The 27198-nt window shown below is 45.8% G+C and overlaps 1 protein-coding gene across 3 annotated transcripts in view; it reads right to left on the bottom strand.

Moving 5' to 3' along the window:
* Nucleotides 1-27198, bottom strand: part of LOC124000249 (zinc finger protein 423) — a 184943-nt gene that overhangs the window by 20837 nt on the left and 136908 nt on the right. For all 3 annotated transcript variants that reach the window (XM_046306494.1, XM_046306502.1, XM_046306510.1), the window contains one exon: nucleotides 3264-3395. In XM_046306494.1, the coding sequence (XP_046162450.1) occupies nucleotides 3264-3395 (132 nt within the window). The remainder of the gene's footprint in view (nucleotides 1-3263; nucleotides 3396-27198) is intronic.

Here is a 27198-nt window from a genome sequence, read left to right as displayed (position 1 = left end):
TTAACTCTGAGGACACGTACAGCGGGCCCCTAAACCATCCGGACGGCCACAGAGGATTAGCTGCCCTCCTCTTTCAAACTGCTCTTTATTCTCTGACCTCTCAGGGCCTTTCTGATCTGGGGCACAGCAGCCACAGGGGACCACGGCCAAGCCTGAAGGACCTTGAGCCGTTCTGCTCGGCCTGCTAGTCTCGGCTAGTCTCAGTGTTACACCTGTCAAGCCCTGTGACTGTGCATGTGCCATTATCAAGCTGATAGTGGCTGGGCTAGTCTCTGTGTTACACCTGTCCAGCCCTGTGACTGTGCATGTGCCATTATCAAGCTGATAGTGGCTAGGCTAGTCTCTGTGCTACGCCTGGCCGGCCCTGGCCCTGTGCTAAACTCTGTGGCTGTGCCTGTGACTGAAAAGAGTGGACTGTGTGAGTCTCAGCCGTTGAGTCTTGAGCCGTTCTGCTCGGCCTGCTTGTCTCGGCTAGTCTCAGTGTTACACCTGTCAAGCCCTGTGACTGTGCATGTGCCATTATCAAGCTGATAGTGGCTGGGCTGGTCTCTGTGTTAAACCTGTCCAGCCCTGTGTCTGTGCATGTGCCATTATCAAGCTGATAGTGGCTGGGCTGGTCTCTGTGTTACACCTGTCCAGCCCTGTGTCTGTGCATGTGCCATTATCAAGCTGATAGTGGCTGGGCTGGTCTCTGTGTTAAACCTGTCCAGCCCTGTGTCTGTGCATGTGCCATTATCAAGCTGATAGTGGCTGGGCTGGTCTCTGTGCTACGCCTGGCCGGCCCTGGCCCTGTGCTTAACTCTGTGGCTGTGCCTGTGACTGAAAAGAGTGGACTGTGTGAGTCTCAGCCACTCAGGGGGGACGTCTGACCAGGTTGCACCATGGGTAAATCAGCTCTAATTAACGTTCCCATCAGCACGGCAGGACTCTTGAAGGACCAGAGTTCTCCTACTCAGAAGCACGGAGTTGACCTCTGTGGACTGGCTCTGCTCGGTCAACTGCAGCTTGGGTATTGGCCACTCCAATACCTTGACTTTGTTGTCCTGAACCAGTTGAAGCTAGGGGGGCGCTATTTCATTATTGGAAAGCTTTGGAAAGAAAACACTCTGACGTTTTCAACACTGCAAAGATATTGTCTGTGGGTGCCCCAGAACTGATTTTACAGGCGAAACCAAGATGCAACTTCAAACCGGAAATTAGCAGGATTTTTGAGGCTTTGTTTTCGATTGTCTCCTTATATGGCTGTGAATATGCTGTGAACGAGCTTATGTGCTCTGCCGTTCCTCCAAGATGTTTGCAGCATTGTGATGTATTTGTAGGCATATCATTGGAAGATTGGCCATAAGAGACTACATTTGCCAGGGGCCCGTCCGGTGTTCTTTGTCTACGTTGGTGCGTAACTCTGTGTCAATAATTTTACCATGCGACACAGACAGAGAAGTATCGTTCCTGGAAGTGTGCATCATTGAAGAGATATATGAAAAACACCTTGAGGATTGGTTCTAAACAACGTTTACCATGTTTCAGTCGATATTATGGAGTTCATTTGGAAAAAAGTTAGGCGTTTGGATAACTGAATTTTCGTTTTTTGTTGACGCACCAAACGGACCGATTTCTCCTGCACAAAAAATCTTTCAGGAAAAACTGAACATTGTATCTAACTGAGAGTCTCCTCATTGAACACATCCGAAGTTCTTCAAAGGTAAATGATTTATTTGAATGTTTTTGCTGTTTTTTGTGAAAACGTTTCCTGCTGATGCTAATGCTAAATGCTACGCTAGCTATCAGTACTGTTACACAAATGCTAGTTTGCTATGCTTGAGAAGCATATTTTTGAAAATCTGAGATGACAGTGTTGTTAACAAAAGGCTAAGCTTGAGAGCTAGCATAATAATTTCATTTCATTTGCAATTTTCATGAATAGTTAACGTTGCGTTATGGTATTGAGCCTGAGGCTATGATTACGCTACCGGATCCGGCATGGCTCCACGCTAGAAGTTAAGCCATTTTGCCACAACTTTGGAAGTATGCTTGGGGTCATTGTCCATTTGGAAGACCCATTTGCCACCAAGCTTTAACTTCCTGACTGATGTCTTGAGATGTTGCTTCAATGTATCCACATAATTTTCCTTCCTCATGATGCCATCTATTTTGTGAAGTGCACCAGTCCCACCTACAGCAAAGCACCCACACAACATGGTGCTGCCACCCCTGTGCTTCACGGTTGGGATGGTGTTCTTCGGCTTGCAAGCCTCCCCCTTTTGCCTGCAAACATATCGATGGTCATTATGGACAAACAGTTCTATTTTTGTTTCATCAGACCACAGGACATTTCTCCAAAAAGTATCTTTGTCCCCAATGTGCAGTTGCAAACCGTAGTCTGGCTTTTTTATGGAGGTTTTGGAGCAGTGTCTTCTTCCTTGCTGAGCGGCCTTTCAGGTTATGTTGATATAGAACTCATTTTACTGTGGATATAGATACCTTTTGTACCTGTTTCCTCCAGCATCTTCACAAGGTCCTTTGCTGTTGTTCACCAAAGTACATTCATCTCTAGGAGACAGAACGCATCTCCTTCCTGAGTGGTATGACGGCTGTGTGGTCCCATGGTGTTTATACTTGCCTACTATTGTTTGTACAGATGAGCGTGGTACCTTCAGGCATTTGGAAATTCCTCCCAAGGATGAAGCAGACTTGTGGAGGTCTACAAAAAAAATTCTGAGGTCTTGGCTGATTTCTTTTGATTTTCCCATTATGTCAAGCAAAGAGGCACTGAGTTTGAAGGTCGGCCTTGAAATACATCCACAGGTACACCTCCAATTGACTCAAATGTTGTCAATTAGCCTATCAGAAGCGTCTAAAGCCATGACATTTTCTGGAATTTTCCAAGCTGTTTATAGCACAGTCGACTTAGTTTATGTGAACTTCTTACCCACTGGAAATGTGATACAGGAGGATACAGGTGATACAGGAGGAGGACTGTATTTTACCACAGGAGGGGGGGTGGAAGGTATGGAGAGACAGAGGGAGATGGAGGAGAAGAGAAGGAGAGGGTGGAAAGGTGAAGAATGTAACAGTGTCCGTGTATTAGCAGCTCTGCTATTTTATGGGTGAGATGTCATTATATGTATGTGAAAGGGCAGAAATGTGTTGGGGCCTGCGGCTCGAGTGGACCATGTGTTCAAATTGTCTCTATGTTTGTGTATGTTAATGTCGGTCAGACACTGAAGCACCTTGACTGCCCTCCACCTGCCCCCCCTCCCCACCTGTGAAGCAGACGGGACACTTGAAGGTGCCGCCCATGCCCTCGAAGCTATGCTCGATCAGGTGACACAGGAGCTTGGCCGGAGAGTCAAACATCTGGTTACACAGCTTGCACTCATGATTGATGCCTTCCTCTGCAAAAGAAGAACACACCATACAACAAGGAGGGTCAGAGGGTGAAGGCAGGGGAAACACATTATACACATACATTATTATCAAACACACACAATTAAAAGCATCAGCTCATGTACAGGTGTGTGTGTACTAAAGTATAGCGGTTCAATTCCATCATTGCCTCTCTCCCATATGCCCAGAGAGGGAGACATGTCCAGTCTGAATCCTACTGAGAAAGGGATGTCCATCCGCTTCTCTCTCTCTCTCTCTCTCTCTCTCTCTCTCTCTCTCTCTCTCTCTCTCTCTCTCTCTCTCTCTCTCTCTCTCTCTCTGTCTCTCTCTGTCTCTCTCTCTCTCTCTCTGTCTGTCTCTCTCTCTCTCAGAACTGGCCTGTGTGACCAGCCGCTCCCCCCTCCCCTTCTCCCAGTGCCTCTTCTCTCCCGGCCGGTAATTGCCTGCCACCCCCAGTGGTCTGGGCTATGTGCCCTCCCCCTGCTCGCCGCTCTATTTTAAGCCTGCATGAATGACATCAGCGGCCCCCTCCGCCGTGGGACAGATGAAAGGTGGGCGTTGGGTCCTGGCTGGGTGCCTCCGCTCCTGTCTTATCGGCCGAGCGCCACACAGGACCGAGCCGCGCCCGTCCCCGTGCCATCAGATTACCTCCACTGCGCCCCAATCGCAGCCTCTCGCCAAGCCCCGAACCGTGGAAGACACCGCTGCCGGTCCCTGTCCCCCCTCAAGGCAACCTCCCCGCCTACCCCGCTGTCCCACCGCAGACAGTGTCCCCCATGCCCCGAGGTGTCCCGCTGCTCAGCAACAGTGGCACGCAGAGTTAATAAAGTCTTCAATCAAACATCCCTAACACCCCCCTGACCTCACCCCACCAACACCCCCCATACCAAAACCACATCCACTGACTCCAATCTCCTCTCTGTCTCAAAGGTCTGCACAAGGGTGCCTTAATCCCTGTCTGAATGGCTACGGGAAGGAGGGGGGTGTGGAGCTGGGTGCGGACGGGGCTTAGAGGCATTGGGAGGGAACTCCTTTGGTCTGCCCTTCCCCGCTGCTGTTTCCTCAAAGACATCGTGTTTGGGTGGGATGCCTTTCTGTCCCAAACCACACTGAGATGGTGGTTGATTACCATTTAAAATATTAAATTGTGGCAAGATTGAAGCAGCAGGTGAAACTTCCCATGAATCCAGAGACACACAGAGAGAGAGAGAGAGAGAAGAGAGAGAGTAAACCCTACAGCGATAACCACAACACGACCAACAGCACCAACTGACCCATAGAATATTGATCTACAAACACCAACTGACAATAGATCTAGCATACTGCATACGGGTCCAAAAGTGAAAATAAGGTGAAATGAGGGTTATGTATGAGTTAAACATTGTGAGAATTCTGTCAAACTATGAGAGAGAGAGAGAGAGAGAGAGAGAGAGAGAGAGAGAGAGAGAGAGAGAGAGAGAGAGAGAGAGAGAGAGAGAGAGAGAGAGAGAGAGAGAGAGAGAGAGAGAGAGAGAGAGAGAGAGAGAGAGAGAGAGAGAGAGAGAGAGAGAGAGAGAGAGAGAGAGAGAGAGAGAGAGAGGGAGAGAGTACTGAGCTCAATACAGAGAGCAGGGGGTTAATTGGGCTGTCCGCCAGTCCAAGGGCGCAGAGTGAGGGGGCCCAGAGCGTTTGTATGTGTGGGTCCTATTAACGTGATGTATTTTCTATACAAATACAGTTGTTTTGATCAGTGAGTGGGGAGTGCACTCTGTCTGTCCTCCCTTTCAGCGCACAGAGGGAGGGCTGGTGGGCTGAGCTCTATCAGACACAAAGCGGGCTGGGTCGGGCGGGCTGTGTGTGTGTGTGGGGGAACCATGGCGAGATGACAGGACCCTGGAACGTCCTGCCGGCCAGTATTTTGTCTGAGAGAGCATTTGATCCGTGAGGCAGCCACACCGCCGCACAGCTCTTACTCCGGGAGGCCCGCACCGGGGCAGGGAGGGAGAGCAGAGGTTTGGTGAAGGTGAGTCCTGGGAGTTTCACTAAGCTAGCACACAAAGCCAAACTGTACTCAACTTGTACAGAGTTTATAGCATACTAATTACGCTATGACATATTAAGAGTATATACTGTACTGCTATACAAATCACTGATGCAGACAATCATGAATAAACATAATCCCTATTAGTGTGTCACCTCTTTCTTTTCTCACTACATGACCATTACAATTACAATAAAGGATTAATTCATCACAAGTAAGTGGTCGCGGACTTGGCCTGTTAGATGAGTGTATGGATGTTTTGTACAAGCAGCCCATAGAAGAGTCATTAGCATGGCAGCAGAGAGAGGTTAAATAGCTACAACACATCTCATCCTTTAAAGGCCGCACTTCAGCTATCTGCACCACAGATCAGACATGGACAACAGGAAAACAGAGAAGGACAAACAGACCGATCTGTTAAAAGGCTTGATCGGTATGCAGAGTGAAGAAAGGGAGAGAGCGAGAGAGGGAGGAAGACAGTGAGAGAAAGAGAATATTTAAGTGATTGAGAGGGGAAAACCTTCCCCACCTCCTAAGGTATGCACAATCTTAATTGAGAAACAGCATGATGCCGTCAAACATACGCAGAATTACTGATGAGGGCTTGCCAGGACACTAATGGGAAAGAGAGAGAGGGAGAGAGAGAAAGCAAGGAGGAGAGAGACAGTGTGAGAGAAAGCAAGGAGGAGAGAGACAGTGTGAGAGAAAGCAGGGGGAAGAGAGACAGTGTGAGAGAAAGCAGGGGGAAGAGAGAGTGAGGAAGAAGAAAGTGATGCGAGACAAAGAAAATCGGTACAATTACATAACGGGATATTATTTCTGACGATATATCATTTCGCAAAATTATTTTTGCACTAGTTGGCTGTAGCTGCACCAAAACTCCAGTATTTGTCCTTCATAGCTTGTTCTCCATCTTATTTTTAAATAGGGAGCCAATTTGTTTTCAGCACTTATTTCCATGACTGATCAAAACTCATTTTCTCACGGCTCTCTCTTGTCCCTCTGCAGCAGACATATGGTGAGCAATGTGTTTGGAACATTGAATCTGAGAATCGCAATACATATCATATTGGCATCTAAGTATCATGCTGATATTGTGTTGTGAGGTCCATGGCAATTCCCAGCCCTAGAAGAAATAGAGGGATGCACTGAAAGAAAGCAGGTAAAGGACTACAGTCTAAGGTGGGTAGAGAGATGGAAGGCCTTGCAGTGATGGAGAGGAAAGACGCCAAGTGAAGGAAATAAAAAAACATTTATATATTATTCCTAAACTGTTATTCCACCGACTGAACAGGAGTCTTATCCTGTACAAACACTGCTGCGGTACAACGGGGCGGCTGCCTCTGTTGCTGCTTAGCCAATGTGCTTCCAGCTAATTGACCAGGGGGAGTCAGGTGGAGCCCTCGCTCGCAGCCCTCCCCGAGGACAGCCCTGTCAACACAGGCGCACCCTTCCTCCCACTCCAGCTTCTCTCCCCACAACCCCCTGCAGTGTGCACTGGCACATAAATGAGCTCCTTGGTTGTGAGCTGGGCTTCCCCAGGGCCCCGGCCCCCACCCCTCGCCCTAAAGCCTGGCCTGGCGATTGATGGCAGGGATGGCGGGAGAGATACAAGGGGAGAGCAGAGGGGGAGGGGGGGGGGGTTGAGGGGGCAAAAGGGGGTGTAAGTTCTGGGCTCCTCTAGGGGGCTAGCTCAAGGTGTGTTGCCATGGAAACACACACAGAGAGGAGGGAGAAATTGAGGCATACTGAGCTTGACCCATGGTAGTGGGGGCGGCAATGTGGGCCTGAGTAAACACACACACACACACACGCACACACACACACACACACACCCTGCTGCAGAGCTGGAGGCGTCCCAAGAGCTCTCCACCTCTGCTTTCCCTTTCAGACACACACACCCGTATACACACACACACCCGTATACACACACACACACACACACACACACACACACACACACACACACACACACACACACACACACACACACACACACACACACACACACACACACACACACACACACACACACACACACACACACACACACACACACACACACACACAAACAAACACGTAAACACACACACACACAGCTGCAATGCTGAGATGAACCCTGGAGCTCCTAAAACCCACACATACACAGACTTTCACTTGCCTTCACTCAATCTATCTCTGACACAAACTCTTTGTATGTTACTTCTCTGTCATAGCTATTCACTACTGTTCATCCACCAGTTTACTGACTCTGCCTGGGACCATCCTTCTCTCCCTTCAACTCCCTCTTTCTTTCCTCTCCTTCTCCCGCTCTCCTGGCCACGGCCCTGGTTCACACGTTTCCTATTATCTGCAGTAAATATTTCCGGAGCGCGCTCTCCGTCGGGCCAAGCGTGATGGAGTCTCCGGCTCCAGATATTTTTGGCAGACGTGGACGGCATATGGAGCTGACCAGCTTGGAATCTCCTATCAGATTACATAACAGTAGGATGCTGGATCTCTCCACCCCGTAGAAACCGACCTTCATGCAAACACACAAACAAACTGTCCTTCCAAAACTGTCCTTCCAAAGCACACTAGCCACTCTTCCCTCCTTCACCCCAACTCCCTCCATCGCAGTCATTTCTATAAAAAAACACCCATCTACTCTTTCCTGACATACAGTTGAAGTCGGAAGTTTACATACACTTAGGTTGGAGTTATTAAAACTCGTTTTTCAACCACTTCACAAATGTCTTGTTAACAAACTATAGTTTTGCCAAGTCTAGGACATGTACTTTGTGCATGACGCAATACATCTTTTCAAACAATTGTTTCCAGACAGATTATTTCACTTATAATTCACTGTTTCACAATTCCAGTTGGTCAGAAGTTTCCAGCATAGCTTCGAGGGCATGGGCGGCACCTTCAAGTGTCCCATCTGCTTCACAGGTGGGGGGGGGGGCAGGTGGAGGGCAGTCAAGGTGCTTCAGTGTCTGACCGACATTAACATACACAAACATAGAGACAATTTGAACACATGGTCCACTCGAGCCGCAGGCCCCAACACATTTCTGCCCTTTCACATACATATAATAACATCTCACCCATAAAATAGCAGAGCTGCTAATACACGGACACTGTTACATTCTTCACCTTTCCACCCTCTCCTTCTCTATCTCCCTCTGTCTCTCCATACCTTCCACCCCCCCTCCTGTGGTAAAATACAGTCCTCCTCCTGTATCACCTGTATCCTCCTGTATCACATTTCCAGTGGGTAAGAAGTTCACATAAACTAAGTCGACTGTGCTATAAACAGCTTGGAAAATTCCAGAAAATGTCATGGCTTTAGACGCTTCTGATAGGCTAATTGACATCATTTGAGTCAATTGGAGGTGTACCTGTGGATGTATTTCAAGGCCGACCTTCAAACTCAGTGCCTCTTTGCTTGACATAATGGGGAAATCAAAAGAAATCAGCCAAGACCTCAGAATTGTTTTTTGTAGACCTCCTCAAGTCTGCTTCATCCTTGGGAGGAATTACCAAATGCCTGAAGGTACCACGTTCATCTGTACAAACAATAGTAGGCAAGTATAAACACCATGGGACCACGCAGCCGTCATACTGCTCAGAAAGGAGATGCGTTCTGTCTCCAAGAGATGAATGTACTTTGGTGCGAAAAGTGCTAATCAATCACAGAACAACAGCAAAGGACCTTGTGGTGGAAACAGGTACAAAAGTATCTATATCCACAGTAAAACGAGTAGACATACTAAAGGCCGCTCAGTTTGCAACTGCACATGGGGAAAAAGATTGTACTTTTGGAGAAATGTCCTCTGGTCTGATGAAACAAAAATAGAACTGTTTGGCCTTAATGACCATCGTTATGTTTGGAAGAAAAAGGGGGAGGCTTGCAAGCCAAAGAACACCATCCCAACCGTGAAGAATGGGGGTGGCACCATCATGTTGTGGGGGTGCTTTGCTGCAGGAGGGACTGGTGCACTTCACAAAATAGATGGAATCATAAGGTAGGAAAATTATGTAGATTTATTGAAGCAACATCTCAAGACATCCGTCAGGAAGTTAAAGCTTGGTGGCAAATGGTTCTTCCAAATGGACAATGACCCCAAGCAGACTTACAAAGTTGTGGAAAAATAGCTTAACACAACAAAGTCAAGGTATTTGAGTGGCCATCACAAAGGCTCCCCGAAACGTTTGCCCCAAGTTAAACCATTTAAAGGCAATGCTACCAAATACTAATGAGTGTATGTAAACTTCTGACCCACTAGGAATGTGATGAAAGACATAAAAGCTGAAATAAATCATTCTCTCTAATATAATTCTGACATTTCACATTCTTAAAATAAAACAGTGATCCTAACTGACCTAAGACAGGGTATTTTTACTCTGATTAAATGTCAGGAATTGTGAAAAACTGCTTTTAAATGTATTTGGCTAAGGTGTATGTAAACTTTTGACTTCAACTGTACTTTATGTGGGCTTTTGACCCAAGGACTGGTGTCCACTGACCAGTCTTCAGGTCTGATTTCCAAAGGTTCTCCATTCTTATTGGGTCTGTTGACACACTGCAAGGTCAATGGCCCAAATTGGCCACTCTGAACTGCAGGAGCCATGATGAAGCCATGGTACTTAGTGGTAGAAAAAGTACCCAATTGTCAAACTTGAGTAAAAGTATAGATACCTTAAAATAATAGAAAGTCAAGTAAGAGGACAAGTAAAGACAGAGGACAAGTAAAAGTGAAAGGCACCCAGTAAAATACTACTCGAGTAAAAATCTAAAAGTATTTGGTTTTAAATATACTTAAGTATCAAAAGTAAATGTAATTGCTAAAAGTATCAGAAGTAAAAGTATCAATTATTTTTTTAAATACTTATATTAAGCAAAGCCATTTTCTTATTTTAAAAATGTACAGATAGCCAGGGGCACATTCCAACACTCAGATATTATTGACAAAATATGCATTGGTGTTTAGTGAGTCCGCCAGACCACAGACAGTGGTGATGACCACGTGTTCTCTTGATAAGTGTGTGAATTTCACCATTTTCTGGTCCTGCTAAGCATTCAAAATGTAACAATTACTTTTGCTTGCCAGGAAAAATGTGTAGAGTAAAAATTACAATATTTTCTTTAGGAATGTAGTGCAGTAAAAGATGTAAAAAAATATATAAATAGTAAAGTACAGTACAGATACCCCAAAAACTACTTAAGTAGTACTTTAAAGTATTTTTTACTTTACACCACTGATGGTACTAAGGCCTCTGGTACTGGAATCCCTCATGTCAAAGACCACCCTTATATCTGATGAGGTCCTCCGTAATCCTTCTAGTCCTATTCTACTGAACTACCTCACAACAACTCCCCACCTTCCACCAATCACATTTCCTCCTTCCTCCACAACACCTGGGCTCCACCAAATCAGGGTTAGGCAGTAGGCCCGCGCCCCCGCCCAGCAGCCCTGTCTGGCCCTGGCCGCCCGCTGTCCATCCAGGCCTCTCTCCCTGGGAGAGCTGCTTCTCATTTCCTCCACACACACGCAGATAAAGAGGCAGCACACAGAGACACAGGCAGGGGCCCCCCAGCCAACACCAGAGAAATGGGAAATAATCAACGACATAAGCTTGCATGTGCTGCGTGTCCTCGGCTTACACCTAGCAGCCTACATGCAGATGGAAACAAGATGTTTATGTTTAGGCATCTTGAGTACACTCTATAATAATGACAGCCATATGCAAAGGAAATCAAAAAGGAAATTATATGTGCATTTAAATCTCAGGGTCAAAAAAATAAATACCTCAGAGCTTGGTCTCGCACGCACGCACGCACGCACGCACGCACGCACGCACGCACGCACACACACACACACACACACACACACACACACACACACACACACACACACAGCCCAGATGGATTGTGAGAGGGAGAGTGTGAGGGAGTATAATGTATGCATGGTATTTGTGTTTTGAATGTTAATGGAATGCTCTAAAGTGCCCATGTGGGAATAGCTGTAATCAGTGCACCAATAAAACCACCACATGATAAGTCTTTATAAGTGGCAGTCACTCCCAGGGCCTCCATTTACTTCAAGTGTTGCTCTACATCTTCCCCCCTCTACCTCTCACTGACTCCATCCATATGTTTCCATATGCCTCTGTCTTACAGCCCACATTAGCAGGCCGTGTGCTGTCCATAAAGGTTGCCGATAGGCCCCATTACGAGACACTCACACACAGGCCCTACAAAACGCTTCAGTAATAATTAAAGGTTCTATGTGGGAACATATGCTCTAATTGACATTAGCCGACTATTGTCACTCTCTCCAGTGGAAGGCATTGTGAGTCTGTGGTAGTTCCCACAAGAGCAACTCATACATCATCACCACCCATCCAACTAGGTTACCAAGCACTTCTGTTCTGTATCTAGGGCTAATCACCATGGCAACAGCAATTGACTATAACCTGTAATCAAGGCTGGTGTGAATAATGAGTTCTTCTGATCGGCATCTGTGTGACTGGAGCTTTCTCTGGCCCTTGCTGACAAACACAGCTGTTTTTGAGATTGAGGGACAAGGTTTTAAGCACAGATCTGTGCCAGAACACTGCAAAGCCATTACTAATAATCTGAAATAAGATGACAATTACTAAACCAAGTAAACTAAGCCAAATATGATGGTTATTTTGCTCACTGATATTGGTCATGCAAAATGCACTGCAGCCTAACATTCAACTGCTGACCTAACCAGCTGCCCACAGACCTCAAGGTGAAACACAGCACTTATTCCATGCCAAATACATAACTTTTAATAGGTGCAAACACACACACACACACACACACACACACACACACACACACACACACACACACACACACACACACACACACACACACACACACACACACACACACACACACACACACACACACACACACACACACACACACACACACACACACACACACACACACACACACAGAAACACACACACACAAACACTCATCCCAGATTGCTAATTGAGGTGATTGAAGATCATGTAGAAAATGAAGATAGTGTAATTAGGTGTGTTGTAAATGGAGGTCTAGGCTGCTGCCTGGCTGCTGCTGGCCTGTGTTTCTGGACAGCCTTGGTCTGATAGAGCCTTATTGAATCTGAGGCCTGGCGCTGTGGGCTGCTGGAGCAGCAAGGCACCTGGCCGGACTCACAACCCAACCTCACAGACTGGTCATCAACCTTCACAAGACACAGGGGCGCTCCACTACCCTCACTAGATGCCAGAGATAGTCAGTAGTATGTGTTGGAACACTGTTGATCATTAACACAGTGGTGGTTGACCATCATTACACTGAAGACAGGCATAACGGCTTGATCTGATAGTTTCCCTTCAATATATGTTTCCCTTCAATACAACAGAGCACACAACACAGCCAACAACTGTATGTGTGTGTGTACTGGGGTGTGTGCATCCACGTTTGAGCTTTTCTGTGCTTTTATGTGTGAATATCTCATCCTACCCTACCCTGCTGTGGTATATCTGTGTGTGTGTGTGTATACATGTGTGTGAATGTCTAATCCTACGCCCCTGGGTGCACTGGGGGGGTTTATCCATGGTACAACTCCCAAATGCATCTAAAAAGCCAATCTCCACGAACCATTCCACAACAATTACTCATTGTCATTTCTTCCCTAAGGGAGAGGGCAGATTCCTGGGACTTCATTTCCTGTCCCCCGGCCCAACTGCCCCCCTCTCTCAGCTGTGAGAGAAAATAATCACAAACAACAACCCCAGCGGCAGAAGATTTGAGCGATCACACAGATATGCAAAAGACATCCCACCCTACTTTGTAGCTAGGGGTCGGCAACCAGGGTCGTGTGTGTGCCTGCTGCCCTGCTCTTCCCTTTCTGTTGTTCCTTATTCATTAGAACACCAACCCAGTCTTTGGTCGGCTGGTTGAGAATTATCTGGCCACCAAGGGAGAATAAAATATGAGGAAGCAGCAGGATGCTAATAATGCACCTCCAGTTGTTCAAGTGAACCTGCAAATGTGCCCATCTGTAGAGAGAGAGAGGAGAGAGATGAGAGAGAGAGGAGAGAGAGGAGAGAGGAGAGAGAGAGGAGAGAGAGAGAGGAGAGAGAGGAGAGAGAGGGAGAGAGAGAGGAGAGAGGAGAGAGAAGAGAGAGAGGAGAGAGAGAGAGGAGAGAGGAGAGAGGAGAGAGGAGAGAGAAGAGAGAGAGGAGAGAGGAGAGAGAGAGAAGAGAGGAGAGAGAGGAGAGAGAGAGGCAAGAGAGGGGAGAGAGGGGAGAGAGAGAGGAGAGAGAGAGGAGAGCGGAGAGAGAGGAGAGAGAGAGAAGAGAGAGGAGAGAGGAGAGGGGAGAGAGAGGAGAGAGAGAGAAGGAGAGAGAGAGGGGGAGAGAGGAGAGAGCAGATAGGACAGAGGACAGAGGAGAGAGGGAGGAGAGAGGAGAGAGAGAGGAGAGAGAGGAGAGAGAGGCGAGAGAGAGGAGAGAGGAGAGAGAGAGAGGAGAGATGAGAGAGAGAGGAGAGAGAGGAGAGAGAGGAGAGAGAGAGAGAGGAGAGGAGAGAGAGAAGAGAGGAGAGAGAGAGAAGAGAGGAGAGAGGGGAGAGAGAGGGGAGAGAGAGGAGGGAGAGAGGAGAGAGAGAGAGGAGAGAGCAGAGAGGACAGAGGAGAGAGAGAGGAGAGTGAGAGGAGAGGAGAGGAGAGATAGGAGAGATAGGAGAGATAGAGGAGAGAGAGAGGAGAGAGAGAGGAGAGAGAGGAGAGGTGAGGAGAGGAGAGGAGCGAGAGAGGAGAGAGAAGAGAGAGAGGGGGAGAAGAGAGACAGAGAGAGAGGAGAGAGAGAGGAGAGAGGCGAGAGAGAGGAGAGAGAGAGAGGAGAGATGAGAGAGAGAGGAGAGAGAGGAGAGAGAGGAGAGCGAGGGGAGAGAGAGAGGAGAGAGGAGAGAGGAGAGAGAGAGAGAGAGAGGAGAGGAGAGGAGAGGAGAGGAGAGGAGAGGAGAGGAGGAGAGAGAGAGAAGAGAGGAGAGAGAGAGAAGAGAGGAGAGAGAGGAGAGAGAGGGGAGAGAGAGAGGAGGGAGAGAGGAGAGAGAGAGGAGAGAGCAGAGAGGACAGAGGACAGAGGAGAGAGAGGATAGTGGAGAGAGAGAGGAGAGAGGAGAGAGAGGAGAGATAGGAGAGATAGAGGAGAGAGAGAGGAGAGAGAGGAGAGAGAGGAGAGGCGAGGAGAGGAGAGAGAGGAGAGAGAAGAGAGAGAGGGGGAGAGGAGAGACAGAGAGAGAGAGGAGAGAGAGGAGAGAGGTGGAGAGAGGAGAGAGAGACTCAGGGCTGTGCTAAGGGCCCCCACGCCCTTCCCTTGAGGCATCTTTCGTACTCCTCTGGAACTCATTCTCCCAGAATTCTTCACTCTACATTGGGCCTCTCTCTGCTAGAATGCCGCATTGACTTCTACAGTAGCGTAGTCCTCACTGTCCCTATATGCGCCACTACTATGCCACTCTGTCCCTGGTTGCCTCTGTGGATGGGGCATGGGTCAGAGAAAGAGACTGCACAGAGAGGAATTGCCATGGGCCCTCAAGCCCCACCCCCTGCTGCTACCACCACATTGAAATACAAACAAATAAATAACAACTTCCCCATTCATTATTCCGAGGCAGGAATCAAATATACATATGTTGGGAGATTTATTTGTGAGTAAGTGTAGGGCAGTAGAGATTTTTAAAAGGGCCTCATCGTGACCAGAATTCACAAATGATGCTGGGATTCCCCACTGATACAAGACGAGATAATTAAAGCCTAACTAGCTTCAGTGTGGAGCGGGGGAGGACAGAACAGAACAAAGGCCATCACTCTGCAGAGATATTGCAACCTCTGTCGGCAGAATCCACACACGGGCCACAGAATGAGACTGCACCAGTGATCCACACACAGCTTACTACCCAGCCCCCCAGCATGCCTCGCCAGGCGCTGTGTACTAACGGCACCACTTAGCCGCCAGACAGGGCCTCCTAATCCAATGCCAGGGCTGTTTGAAGGTTAGCAGGGGTAAAGCAACACACTAATATTAATATCAGTGTGTGAAGGATGGGAGTTATTAAAGATGACTGGGCATGTGTGGAGGGAGGCCTCTCCCCGGGGCTGACACCAAACAAGATGTTCAAAGACCCGCAGTCAAAATAAATCAATATTAATGCACACACATCCACAACAAAGGACGAGATGTCAGCAACCCTGTTTAGAGGACGCTTTTTCATCTTAACTTTGCCCCCCTCTCTCTCCCCATAGAAGGAGGGAGGAGGAGGCGGCTGTTTATCCCCCTAAGCAAGCTCATCTGTCCCAGCTAGGAGTCCCTCAGTCAAATCAAAGGCTCTCCCGTCAGGGCAAATGTGGTCTATCACCTACACACTGTGGCTGATGCCAGGTAGAGGTAGGGAGGCCGTGGGCGGAGAGGTTCCTATCCTCCTCATCCTCCTACTTCCTTCCTCTACTTGCCTCTGTTCTACTGGGTCTGTCTTCACAGCTGCACAGTGACTGCAGACAGGGAGAGGGGAGAGTAAGTGGGCTGGAAAATGGCAGAAGGGATTTGGAGTCTTTTAATTGTGACTGAGGGAATCAGTGTCACTGGCTCCAAATCCCATCTGAAAGCCTCCATCCTGTTCTGTTGGATTCTGGGACTTTGGACTGGGGTGACAGAGGTTCCTTGAAAAATGCCTGGATTACAGTTGCCATGGTGTACCTACAGAAGCTGCTCACTTGACCTTCTGATGACCTGGCAAGTGAAGAGAGGAACAACTTGACTGGTACTGACACAACCGTGACAGAAAGGGCCTGTATAAAAAACGTCTTTGGTGTGTCTGTCCAATAGTGTGTTCATTTCACAAATGACACACATTAACATACATTACACACCCATGACCACAAACACATTATGCACAGACAACAGCTGGATCTGCAGTTAACGTGAGGGCAGAGAGGGAGCCTGCTCATCCATCCCAGTGTGTATGATTACTCTTTAAACGCCATCGGATGGTTCAACAATTGTCACGGCTGAGTTCAGAACATGTCGTTGCTTTGTTCTTTGTCTCTCTCCCCTGCCTCTCAGTCCCTCGTCAAAATAACATCTGTTTGCATCATACAGACACCTGACAGGCAGCTGATGTCACCCCCCTGCTCAAAAAGGGAGCTGTGTGTGTGTTTGTCAGAGCACATCTGGGTACAGAGCGCTCAACTTCATCCAGATGTGTGTTTCCATCCTCTGCAGCCTAACGCCCACCTGGACACCGTCAGCAGCCAGACACAACGAGGGGGGAACTACACCCCCCCCCCTCTAAAACAACAACAAAATACTCAACACAATTAACCAAATATATGGGAGAGGAGCTTTGTATTTCATGGACGGTGAACGTAACAAATAGATTGCGTATGTTTGTGTGTGTGTGTGTGTGTGTGTGTGTGTGTGTGTGTGTGTGTGTGTGTGTGTGTGTGTGTGTGTGTGTGTGTGTGTGTGTGTGTGTGTGTGTGTGTGTGTGTGTGTGTGTGTGTGTGTGTGTGTGTGTGTGTGTGTGTGTGTGTGTGTGCGTGCGTGCGTGCGTGGGTTGGTGTGTGTGTGTGTGTGTGTGTGTGTGTGTGTGTGTGTGTGTGTGTGTGTGTGTGTGTGTGTGTGTGTGTGAGTGTGTGTGTGTGTGTGTGTGTGTGTGTGTGTGTGTGTGTGTGTGTGTGTGTGTGTGTGTGTGTGTGTGTGTGTGTGTGTGTGTGTGTGTGTGTGTGTGTGTGTGTGTGTGTGTGTGTGTGTGTGTGTGTGTGTGTGTGTGTGTGGTTGGTGAGCTGGTGGTTTTCTGCAAGGTGTGTGCTGAATGCAGGATGTTTATGGGACACAGATCTCTCCCTCTCAATATGTTATTGCCAAAGCAAGTGAAATAGTTCAAACAGAAGTGAAATAAACAATTAGAAATGAACAGTAATATTACACTCACAAAAGTTTTCAAATAATAGAGACATTTCAAATGTTCTATAATGCCAGGTACAGTGTTGAAACAATGTGAAAATAGTTGAAGTGCAAAAGGGAAGATAAATAAACATAAATATATTTACAATGGTGTTCGTGCTTCACTGGTTGTCCTTTCCTGGTCAGAAATATTGCTGCTACGATGGCACACTGTTGTCACCTAATATATATGGGAGTTTGTCCAAATTTTATATTTTTTACATTTTATTTGTGGGTCTGTCTTGGCAATCTGAGGGGAAAATGTGTCTCTAATATGGTCATACATTTGGCAGGAGATTAGAAAGTGCAGGAGATTCTCTCCCGCTTGCTCTCTCTCTCGCTCTCTCGCTATGCAGTGTTGGGTGAGGTGAGGTGGGACTCAAAAGGAGGGAGAGTTGGCCTGCCTGTTCTCTTCTCCAATCCCCACACACAGCAGCCCCAGCCTAATCCCCCATGATACACCAGGGCACTTTCAGAACCACAAAGGACCATGCTGCAGCTAGGGGCTAGCACACATACAGACATCCAGATGCTGAAGGTAATTAACTTACCTATCTGTGTGTGTGTGTGTTTGTGTGTGTGCATGAGATTTCAGTATCTCACTATCTTGCAGGAAACAAAAGCATAATAGGCTTCCTTTAGAACACACACACCTACTGGTGAACAGAGATTGCAGGCAGCCCTTGCAGAGTGAGAGAGGGAGATCAGGGATGGATACCTGCTGTGGCACAGAGGAGGCAGTTCTGGGCTAGGCTATGCCCAGGGTCTTAATGACTTAATTGAGGTAATTATTTGGATAAGAAGTCCAATCACCTGGTTCTTTTGCTGAAGGTCCTCATCAGGATCTAATTAAAGAGCTGGTCCCAGTATGAGCCCTCACTGCCAACCAGGCCTGATGCGTCAGAACAGAACACAGGCTTAGGACTAATGTATAACACAGGGTAGGTAAACCAAAGGCAACTCAGGGACTGACTGTCTCTTCCTCTTCACCTCTCCGTAACCTCTGCTTTTTCCTGTCCTCTCTATCTATACTCTCATTTCCCTCCCGCTGTCAATCTCCCATTCACTCACTCCATCTGCACTCTCCCATTCATTACTCTCTCAATCATGCTCTCCTCCCTCTCTCTCTGTCTCTCTCTCTGTATCTCCTCTCTCTCTCTCTCTCTCTCTCTCTCTCTCTCTCTCTCTCTCTCTCTCTCTCTCTCTCTGTCTCTCCTCCCTCTCTTTCTCTCTCTCTCTCCTCTCTCTCTGTCTCTCTTCCCTCTCTCTATCTGTCTCTCCTCCCTCTCTCTCTCTCTCTGTCTCTCTCTGTCTCTCTCTGTCTCTCTTCCCTCTCTATCTCTGTCTCAATTCCTCTATGTATGCCTTTCTCTCTCTAGCTCCATACTTTTTCCCTTGCCTCTTTATGCATCTCCCTCCCTCCCTTCCTCCCTCCCTCCCGGCGGTGGGGCCAGGGTGCGTGTGGAGAGGAGGCTCTCCTCTCCTGTAGGAGCTCTGCTGTGCTGGTTTAATTGCGACAGCACCCTCATGAGCCAGCAGAGCACGGGGCGCGTCAACACCTCCACAGAGTGCTCAAGGGTATTCAGCGGGGGTGCAGAGTCCCCCCCCATCCTCTCCCATCCTTGGTTCCACCCCCCAACCCGAATCCTGAAACAGGCGCCCAGAGAGCGCCCGTCAAGAGCTCACTCCTCACATCTCATTAATCAGCTGCCAACATCAAACAGCAACTCTCCCCACTTCCCAGGGGCCGCCGGCCCGCCCGCCTGCCTCCCTCCCTGCCTAGCTTTCACAGGCTGTTGTGTGTTGGCAGCTATGTTGTGTGCCATTTGTTGTGTCTCTTGTGTTATGTGTTGTGTTTGCTATGTAGTTGTAAGTTATAGAATTGTGTCTGTTGTATGTGTGTGGTCAATTGTATATTGTGTACATTGTGAGTGTCATGAGTACGTAGTGTCCATTGTGTCCGTAGTGTCCATTGTGTCCGTAGTGTCCATTGTGTCCGTAGTGTCCATTGTGTCTGTAGTGTCCATTGTGTCTGTAGTGTCCATTGTGTCCGTAGTGTCCATCGTGTCTGTAGTGTCCATTGTGTCCGAAGTGTCCATTGTGTCCGTAGTGTCCATTGTGTCCATAGTGTCCATTGTGTCCGTAGTGTCCATTGTGTCTGTAGTGTCCATTGTGTCTGTAGTGTCCATTGTGTCCGTAGTGTCCATTGTGTCCGTAGTGTCCATTGTGTCCGTAGTGTCCATTGTGTCCGTAGTGTCCATTGTGTCCGTAGTGTCCATTGTGTCCGTAGTGTCCATTGTGTCCGTAGTGTCCATTGTGTCTGTAGTGTCCATTGTGTCCGTAGTGTCCATTGTGTCCGTAGTGTCCATTGTGTCCGTAGTGTCCATTGTGTCCGTAGTGTCCATTGTGTCTGTAGTGTCCATTGTGTCTGTAGTGTCCATTGTGTCTGTAGTGTCCATTGTGTCCGTAGTGTCCATTGTGTCCGTAGTGTCCATTGTGTCCGTAGTGTCTGTAGTGTCCATTGTGTCTGTAGTGTCCATTGTGTCTGTAGTGTCCATTGTGTCGAACATATTGTGTCTGCAGCATGGATGTGTTGTGCCATTTGTCTCATGATATTTTTTACTAATAATAATCAGACTACAATAATAATAATCAGACTACAAACCATGTCTGTGTGTATGAGGAATTCTGAATAATCTGAATATTGATCTTAGCATGATTTATTAAAACATATTGTACCCCCGCACACTGACTCAGTAATGGTGCCCCTGGTATATAGCCTTGTTATTGTTATTCTTATTGTGTTACTTCTTATTTTAGCCTACTTGATAAATGTGTTCTACTTCTTGAACTGCACTGTTGGTTAAGGGCTTGTAAGTCAGCATTTCACAGTAAAGTCTACACTGTTGGTTAAGGGCTTGTAAGTCAGCATTTCACAGTAAAGTCTGCACTGTTGGTTAAGGGCTTGTAAGTCAGCATTTCACAGTAAAGTCTACACTGTTAGTTAAGGGCTTGTAAGTCAGCATTTCACAGTAAAGTCTACACTGTTGGTTAAGGGCTTGTAAGTCAGCATTTCACAGTAAAGTCTACACTGTTGGTTAAGGGCTTGTAAGTCAGCATTTCACAGTAAAGTCTACACTGTTGGTTAAGGGCTTGTAAGTCAGCATTTCACAGTAAAGTCTACACTGTTGGTTAAGGGCTTGTAAGTCAGCATTTCACAGTAAAGTCTACACTGTTGGTTAACGGCTTGTAAGTCAGCATTTCACAGTAAAGTCTACACTGTTGGTTAAGGGCTTGTAAGTCAGCATTTCACAGTAAAGTCTACACTGTTGGTTAAGGGCTTGTAAGTCAGTATTTCACAGTAAAGTCTGCACTGATGGTTAAGGGCTTGTAAGTCAGCATTTCACAGTAAAGTCTACACTGTTGGTTAAGGGCTTGTAAAGTCAGCATTTCACAGTAAAGTCTACACTGTTGGTTAAGGGCTTGTAAGTCAGCATTTCACAGTAAAGTCTGCACTGATGGTTAAGGGCTTGTAAGTCAGCATTTCACAGTAAAGTCTACACTGTTGGTTAAGGGCTTGTAAGTCAGCATTTCACAGTAAAGTCTACATTGTTGGTTAAGGGCTTGTAAGTCAGCATTTCACAGTAAAGTCTACACTGTTGGTTAAGGGCTTGTAAGTCAGCATTTCACAGTAAAGTCTACACTGTTGGTTAAGGGCTTGTAAGTCAGCATTTCACAGTAAAGTCTACACTGTTGGATAACGGCTTGTAAGTCAGCATTTCACAGTAAAGTCTACACTGTTGGTTAAGGGCTTGTAAGTCAGCATTTCACAGTAAAGTCTACATTGTTGGTTAAGGGCTTGTAAGTCAGCATTTCACAGTAAAGTCTACACTGTTGGTTAAGGGCTTGTAAGTCAGCATTTCACAGTAAAGTCTACACTGTTGGTTAACGGCTTGTAAGTCAGCATTTCACAGTAAAGTCTACACTGTTGGTTAAGGGCTTGTAAGTCAGCATTTCACAGTAAAGTCTACACTGTTGGTTAAGGGCTTGTAAGTCAGCATTTCACAGTAAAGTCTACACTGTTGGTTAAGGGCTTGTAAGTCAGCATTTCACAGTAAAGTCTGCACTGTTGGTTAAGGGCTTGTAAGTCAGCATTTCACAGTAAAGTCTACACTGTTAGTTAAGGGCTTGTAAGTCAGCATTTCACAGTAAAGTCTACATTGTTGGTTAAGGGCTTGTAAGTCAGCATTTCACAGTAAAGTCTACACTGTTGGTTAAGGGCTTGTAAGTCAGCATTTCACAGTAAAGTCTACACTGTTGGTTAAGGGCTTGTAAGTCAGCATTTCACAGTAAAGTCTACACTGTTGGTTAACGGCTTGTAAGTCAGCATTTCACAGTAAAGTCTACACTGTTGGTTAAGGGCTTGTAAGTCAGCATTTCACAGTAAAGTCTGCACTGATGGTTAAGGGCTTGTAAGTCAGCATTTCACAGTAAAGTCTACACTGTTGGTTAAGGGCTTGTAAGTCAGCATTTCACAGTAAAGTCTACACTGTTGGTTAAGGGCTTGTAAGTCAGCATTTCACAGTAAAGTCTACACTGTTGGTTAAGGGCTTGTAAGTGAGCATTTCACAGTAAAGTCTGCACTGATGGTTAAGGGCTTGTAAGTCATTTCGCGGTAAAATCTACAACTGTTGTATTCGGCGCATGTGGCAACTAAAGTTTGATTTGATTATTTGATATTGATCATCTTTTGTGCCACTGAAATCCGACTCCACTGAGAGCAACCTGACACAATTACCACACACCACACACTCAATGAAGCCCATTAACTCACTCTCACATGGGAATCCGCACACATGATCACACAGAGAGACCCATACAGACAGTGATATACATGAGTCTATCACTCAAATGCTCCTTGTGTGATGAATAGCTAGGAATGCACTTCCTTAATGACGACAACACATCGTCCCCCTCACTCCATCTATTATGAACGGGCCGGGACAAAGGCAGGGGTGATTGCACAGCGTATAAACGTTCTATTGTAGGAGTGGACCCTCACGTAAGATCAGCACAAACAAGTTCTACCGGACAGGGGCCCATCAACCCCCTTCAGACCAGGAACCCTGGTTGACCCCACTGGCCAGAAGAAGTCCCTTTTGAAGTGCCGCGTTTCACCAGCAGGGCCTGGGCCCAATCAGCCTGCTATTTCACGTATTCGAAACAACGCAGAAACATCCAAGCTGGAGGCTCTTTGCTCCAGTACACGACAGGGCAATGAAGTCCAGATCCACATACCTCCTCATGAACACAGAAAGTGTCAACCCTTTTCTATGAAAATAGGCCTACTCATTCAACAATGGACCAAGATGTCATCTAAAACACCTTTCCTAACAGCAAATCAAAAATGGAGGACTCATCAAATGTTGGGGTTAGTGTAGTATGCTGTGTGATATTATTATGTTTTGCCTATGCTATTACAAGGTATAATATGCTATTACAAGGTATAATATGCTATTACAAGGTATAATATGCTATTACAAGGTATAATATGCTATTACAAGGTATAATATGCTATTACAAGGTATAATATGCTATTACAAGGTATAATATGCTATTACAAGGTATAATATGCTTACTACAAGTAGCCACACAACATGTAACCTAACCAAGGCATGTTGGTGCTTACAGACTGCAAACTTCATTTCATTCCCTATTTGACCATTTCTGTGAGAGTACAGTACATGAAGAACATGTTATGGACACTTATGGATCAATCCCTCATTTCTCCAATTGGCACAAACATGCCAACCCCAGGCGAGGCTTACTTACGAGCCCCTAACCGACAAACATGCCAACCCCAGGCGAGGCTTACTTACGAGCCCCTAACCGACAAACATGCCAACCCCAGGCGAGGCTTACTTACGAGCCCCTAACCGACAAACATGCCAACCCCAGGCGAGGCTTACTTACGAGCCCCTAACCGACAAACATGCCAACCCCAGGCGAGGCTTACTTACGAGCCCCTAACCGACAAACTTGCCAACCCCAGGCGAGGCTTACTTAGGAGCCCCTAACCAACAAACATGCCAACCCCAGGCGAGGCTTACTTACGAGCCCCTAACCGACAAACATGCCAACCCCAGGCGAGGCTTACTTACGAGCCTCTAACCGACAAACATGCCAACCCCAGGCGAGGCTTACTTACGAGCCCCTAACCGACAATGCAGTTGAAAAATAATATGAATAAGAATAAGAAATAAAAGTGACAAATAATTAAAGAGCAGCAGTAAAATAACAATAGCGATACTATACACAGGGGGATACCGGTACCCGGTCAATGTGCGGGGGCACCGGTTAGTTGAGGTAATATGTACATGTAGGTAGAGTTATTAAAGTGACTATCCATAGATGATAACAACAGAGAGGAGCAGCGGTGTAAAAGAGGGGGGGGGGGTGAATAGTCTGGGTAGCCATTTCATTACATGTTCAGAAGTCTTATGGCTCGGGGGTAGAAGCTGTTTAGAAGCCTCTTGGACCTAGGCGCTCCGGTACTGCTTGCTGAAGCAGACTAGGGTGGATGGAGTCTTTGACAATTTTTAGGGCCTTCCTCTGACACCGCCTGGTATAGAGGTCCTGGATGGCAGGAAGCTTGGCCCCAGTGATGTACTGGGCTGTATGCACTACCCTCTGTCGTGCCTTGCTGTCGGAGGTCGAGCAGTTGCCATACCAGGCAGTGATGCAACCAGTCAGGATGCTCTCGATGGTGCAGCTGTAGAACCTTTTGAGGACCTGAGGACCCATGCCAAATCATTTCAGTCTCCTGAGGGGGAATAGGTTTTGTCGTGCCCACTTCACGACTGTCTTGGTGTGCTTGGACCATGTTAGTTTGTTGGTGATGTGGACACCAAGGAACTTGAAGCTCTCAACCTGCTCCACTACAGCTCCGTTGATGAGAACTATACAGCTAATTGCCTTTTTCTCTCTCTTGCATTGGCATGATGTGTAATGTGTAGCTTTTTAGGTTGACGGTAAATAACCGCATAACTTCAACATTAGAACTGAACACCTTTGAAGTTGCTTCCTCCATTCACAATTCATAGACCAGACTCTTTTGGCAGTATGAACCCGCGTGATCTGTTAAGTATCGTCTTGAGTGTGTACATGTTGCTGTATCGAAATTGAGAATATCATCCTCAAACAATTTGCTGGTCAACAACCTATTGAATGAATCATTTCCCACTGTATTGATCATATGCCATTATCACTCATCCTGTAACCATTGATGTATTGATCATATGCCATTATCACTCATCCTGTAACCATTGATGTATTGATCATATGCCATTATCATTCATCCTGTAACCATTGATTGATCATATGCCATCATATCCTGTAACCAGTGATGTATTGATCATATGACATTATCATCCTGTAACCATTGATGTATTGATCATATTATCACTCATCCTGTAACCATTGATGTATTGATCATATGCCATTATCACTCATCCTGTAACCATTGATGTATTGATCATATGCCATTATCATTCATCCTGTAACCAGTGATATATTGATCATATGCCATTATCACTCATCCTGTAACCAGTGATGTATTGATCATATGACATTATCATTCATCTTGTAACCATTGATGTATTGATCATATGCCATTATCACTCATCCTGTAACCATTGATGTATTGATCATATGCCATTATCATTCATCCTGTAACCATTGATGTATTGATCATATGCCATTATCACTCATCCTGTAACCATTGATGTATTGATCATATGCCATTATCACTCATCATGTAACCAGTGATGTATTGATCATATGCCATTATCATTCATCTTGTAACCATTGATGTATTGATCATATGCCATTATCACTCATCCTGTAACCATTGATGTATTGATCATATGCCATTATCACTCATCCTGTAACCAGTGATGTATTGATCATATGCCATTATCATTCATCTTGTAACCATTGATGTATTGATCATATGCCATTATCACTCATCCTGTAACCATTGATGTATTGATCAAATGCCATTATCACTCATCCTGTAACCATTGATATATTGATCATACGCCATTATCACTCATCTTGTAACCATTGATGTATTGATCATACGCCATTATCACTCATCCTGTAACCATTGATGTATTGATCATACGCCATTATCACTCATCCTGTAACCAGTGATGTATTGATCATACGCCATTATCACTCATCCTGTAACCAGTGATGTATTGATCATACGCCATTATCACTCATCCTGTAACCAGTGATGTATTGATCATACGCCATTATCATTCATCTTGTAACCATTGATGTATTGATCATATGCCATTATCACTCATCCTGTAACCATTGATGTATTGATCATACACCATTATCACTCATCCTGTAACCAGTGATGTATTGATCATATGCCATTATCACTCATCCTGTAACCATTGATGTATTGATCATACGCCATTATCACTCATCCTGTAACCATTGATGTATTGATCATATGCCATTATCACTCATCCTGTAACCAGTGATGTATTGATCATATGCCATTATCATTCATCTTGTAACCATTGATGTATTGAGCATATGCCATTATCACTCATCCTGTAACCATTGATGTATTGATCATACGCCATTATCACTCATCCTGTAACCATTGATGTATTGATCATATGCCATTATCATTCATCTTGTAACCATTGATGTATTGATCATATGCCATTATCACTCATCCTGTAACCATTGATGTATTGATCATACGCCATTATCACTCATCCTGTAACCATTGATGTATTGATCATATGCCATTATCATTCATCTTGTAACCATTGATGTATTGATCATATGCCATTATCACTCATCCTGTAACCATTGATGTATTGATCATACGCCATTATCACTCATCCTGTAACCATTGATGTATTGATCATATGCCATTATCATTCATCCTGTAACCATTGATGTATTGATCATATGCCATTATCACTCATCCTGAACCATGATGTATTGATCATATGCCATTATGTATTGATCACCATTATCATCATCCTGTAACCATTGATGTATTGATCATATGCCATTATCATTCATCCTGTAACCATTGATGTATTGATCATATGCCATTATCACTCATCCTGTAACCATTGATGTATTGATCATATGCCATTATCACTCATCCTGTAACCATTGATGTATTGATTATCATATCCTGTAACCATTGATGTATTGATCATATGCCATTATCATTCATCCTGTAACCATTGATTTGATCATATGCCATTATCACTCCATCCTGTAATCATTCATCCTGTGATGTATTGATCATATGCCATTATCATTCATCTTGTAACCATTGATGTATTGATCATATGCCATTATCACTCATCCTGTAACCATTGATGTATTGATCATACGCTATTATCACTCATCCTGTAACCAGTGATGTATTGATCACATGCCATTATCACTCATCCTGTAACCATTGATGTATTGATCATACGCCATTATCACTCATCCTGTAACCATTGATGTATTGATCATATGCCATTATCACTCATCCTGTAACCATTGATGTATTGATCATATGCCATTATCATTCATCCTGTAACCATTGATGTATTGATCATATGCCATTATCACTCATCCTGTAACCATTGATGTATTGATCATATGCCATTATCATTCATCCTGTAACCATTGATATATTGATCATATGCCATTCTCACTCATCCTGTAACCATTGATATATTGATCATATGCCATTATCA

Source organism: Oncorhynchus gorbuscha, linkage group LG02 (assembly GCF_021184085.1).
Source record: "Oncorhynchus gorbuscha isolate QuinsamMale2020 ecotype Even-year linkage group LG02, OgorEven_v1.0, whole genome shotgun sequence".
Taxonomy (NCBI): Eukaryota; Metazoa; Chordata; class Actinopteri; order Salmoniformes; family Salmonidae; genus Oncorhynchus; species Oncorhynchus gorbuscha.
Note: the sequence above shows the minus strand (reverse complement) of the source record. Positions and strands in the feature narration are given on the sequence as shown.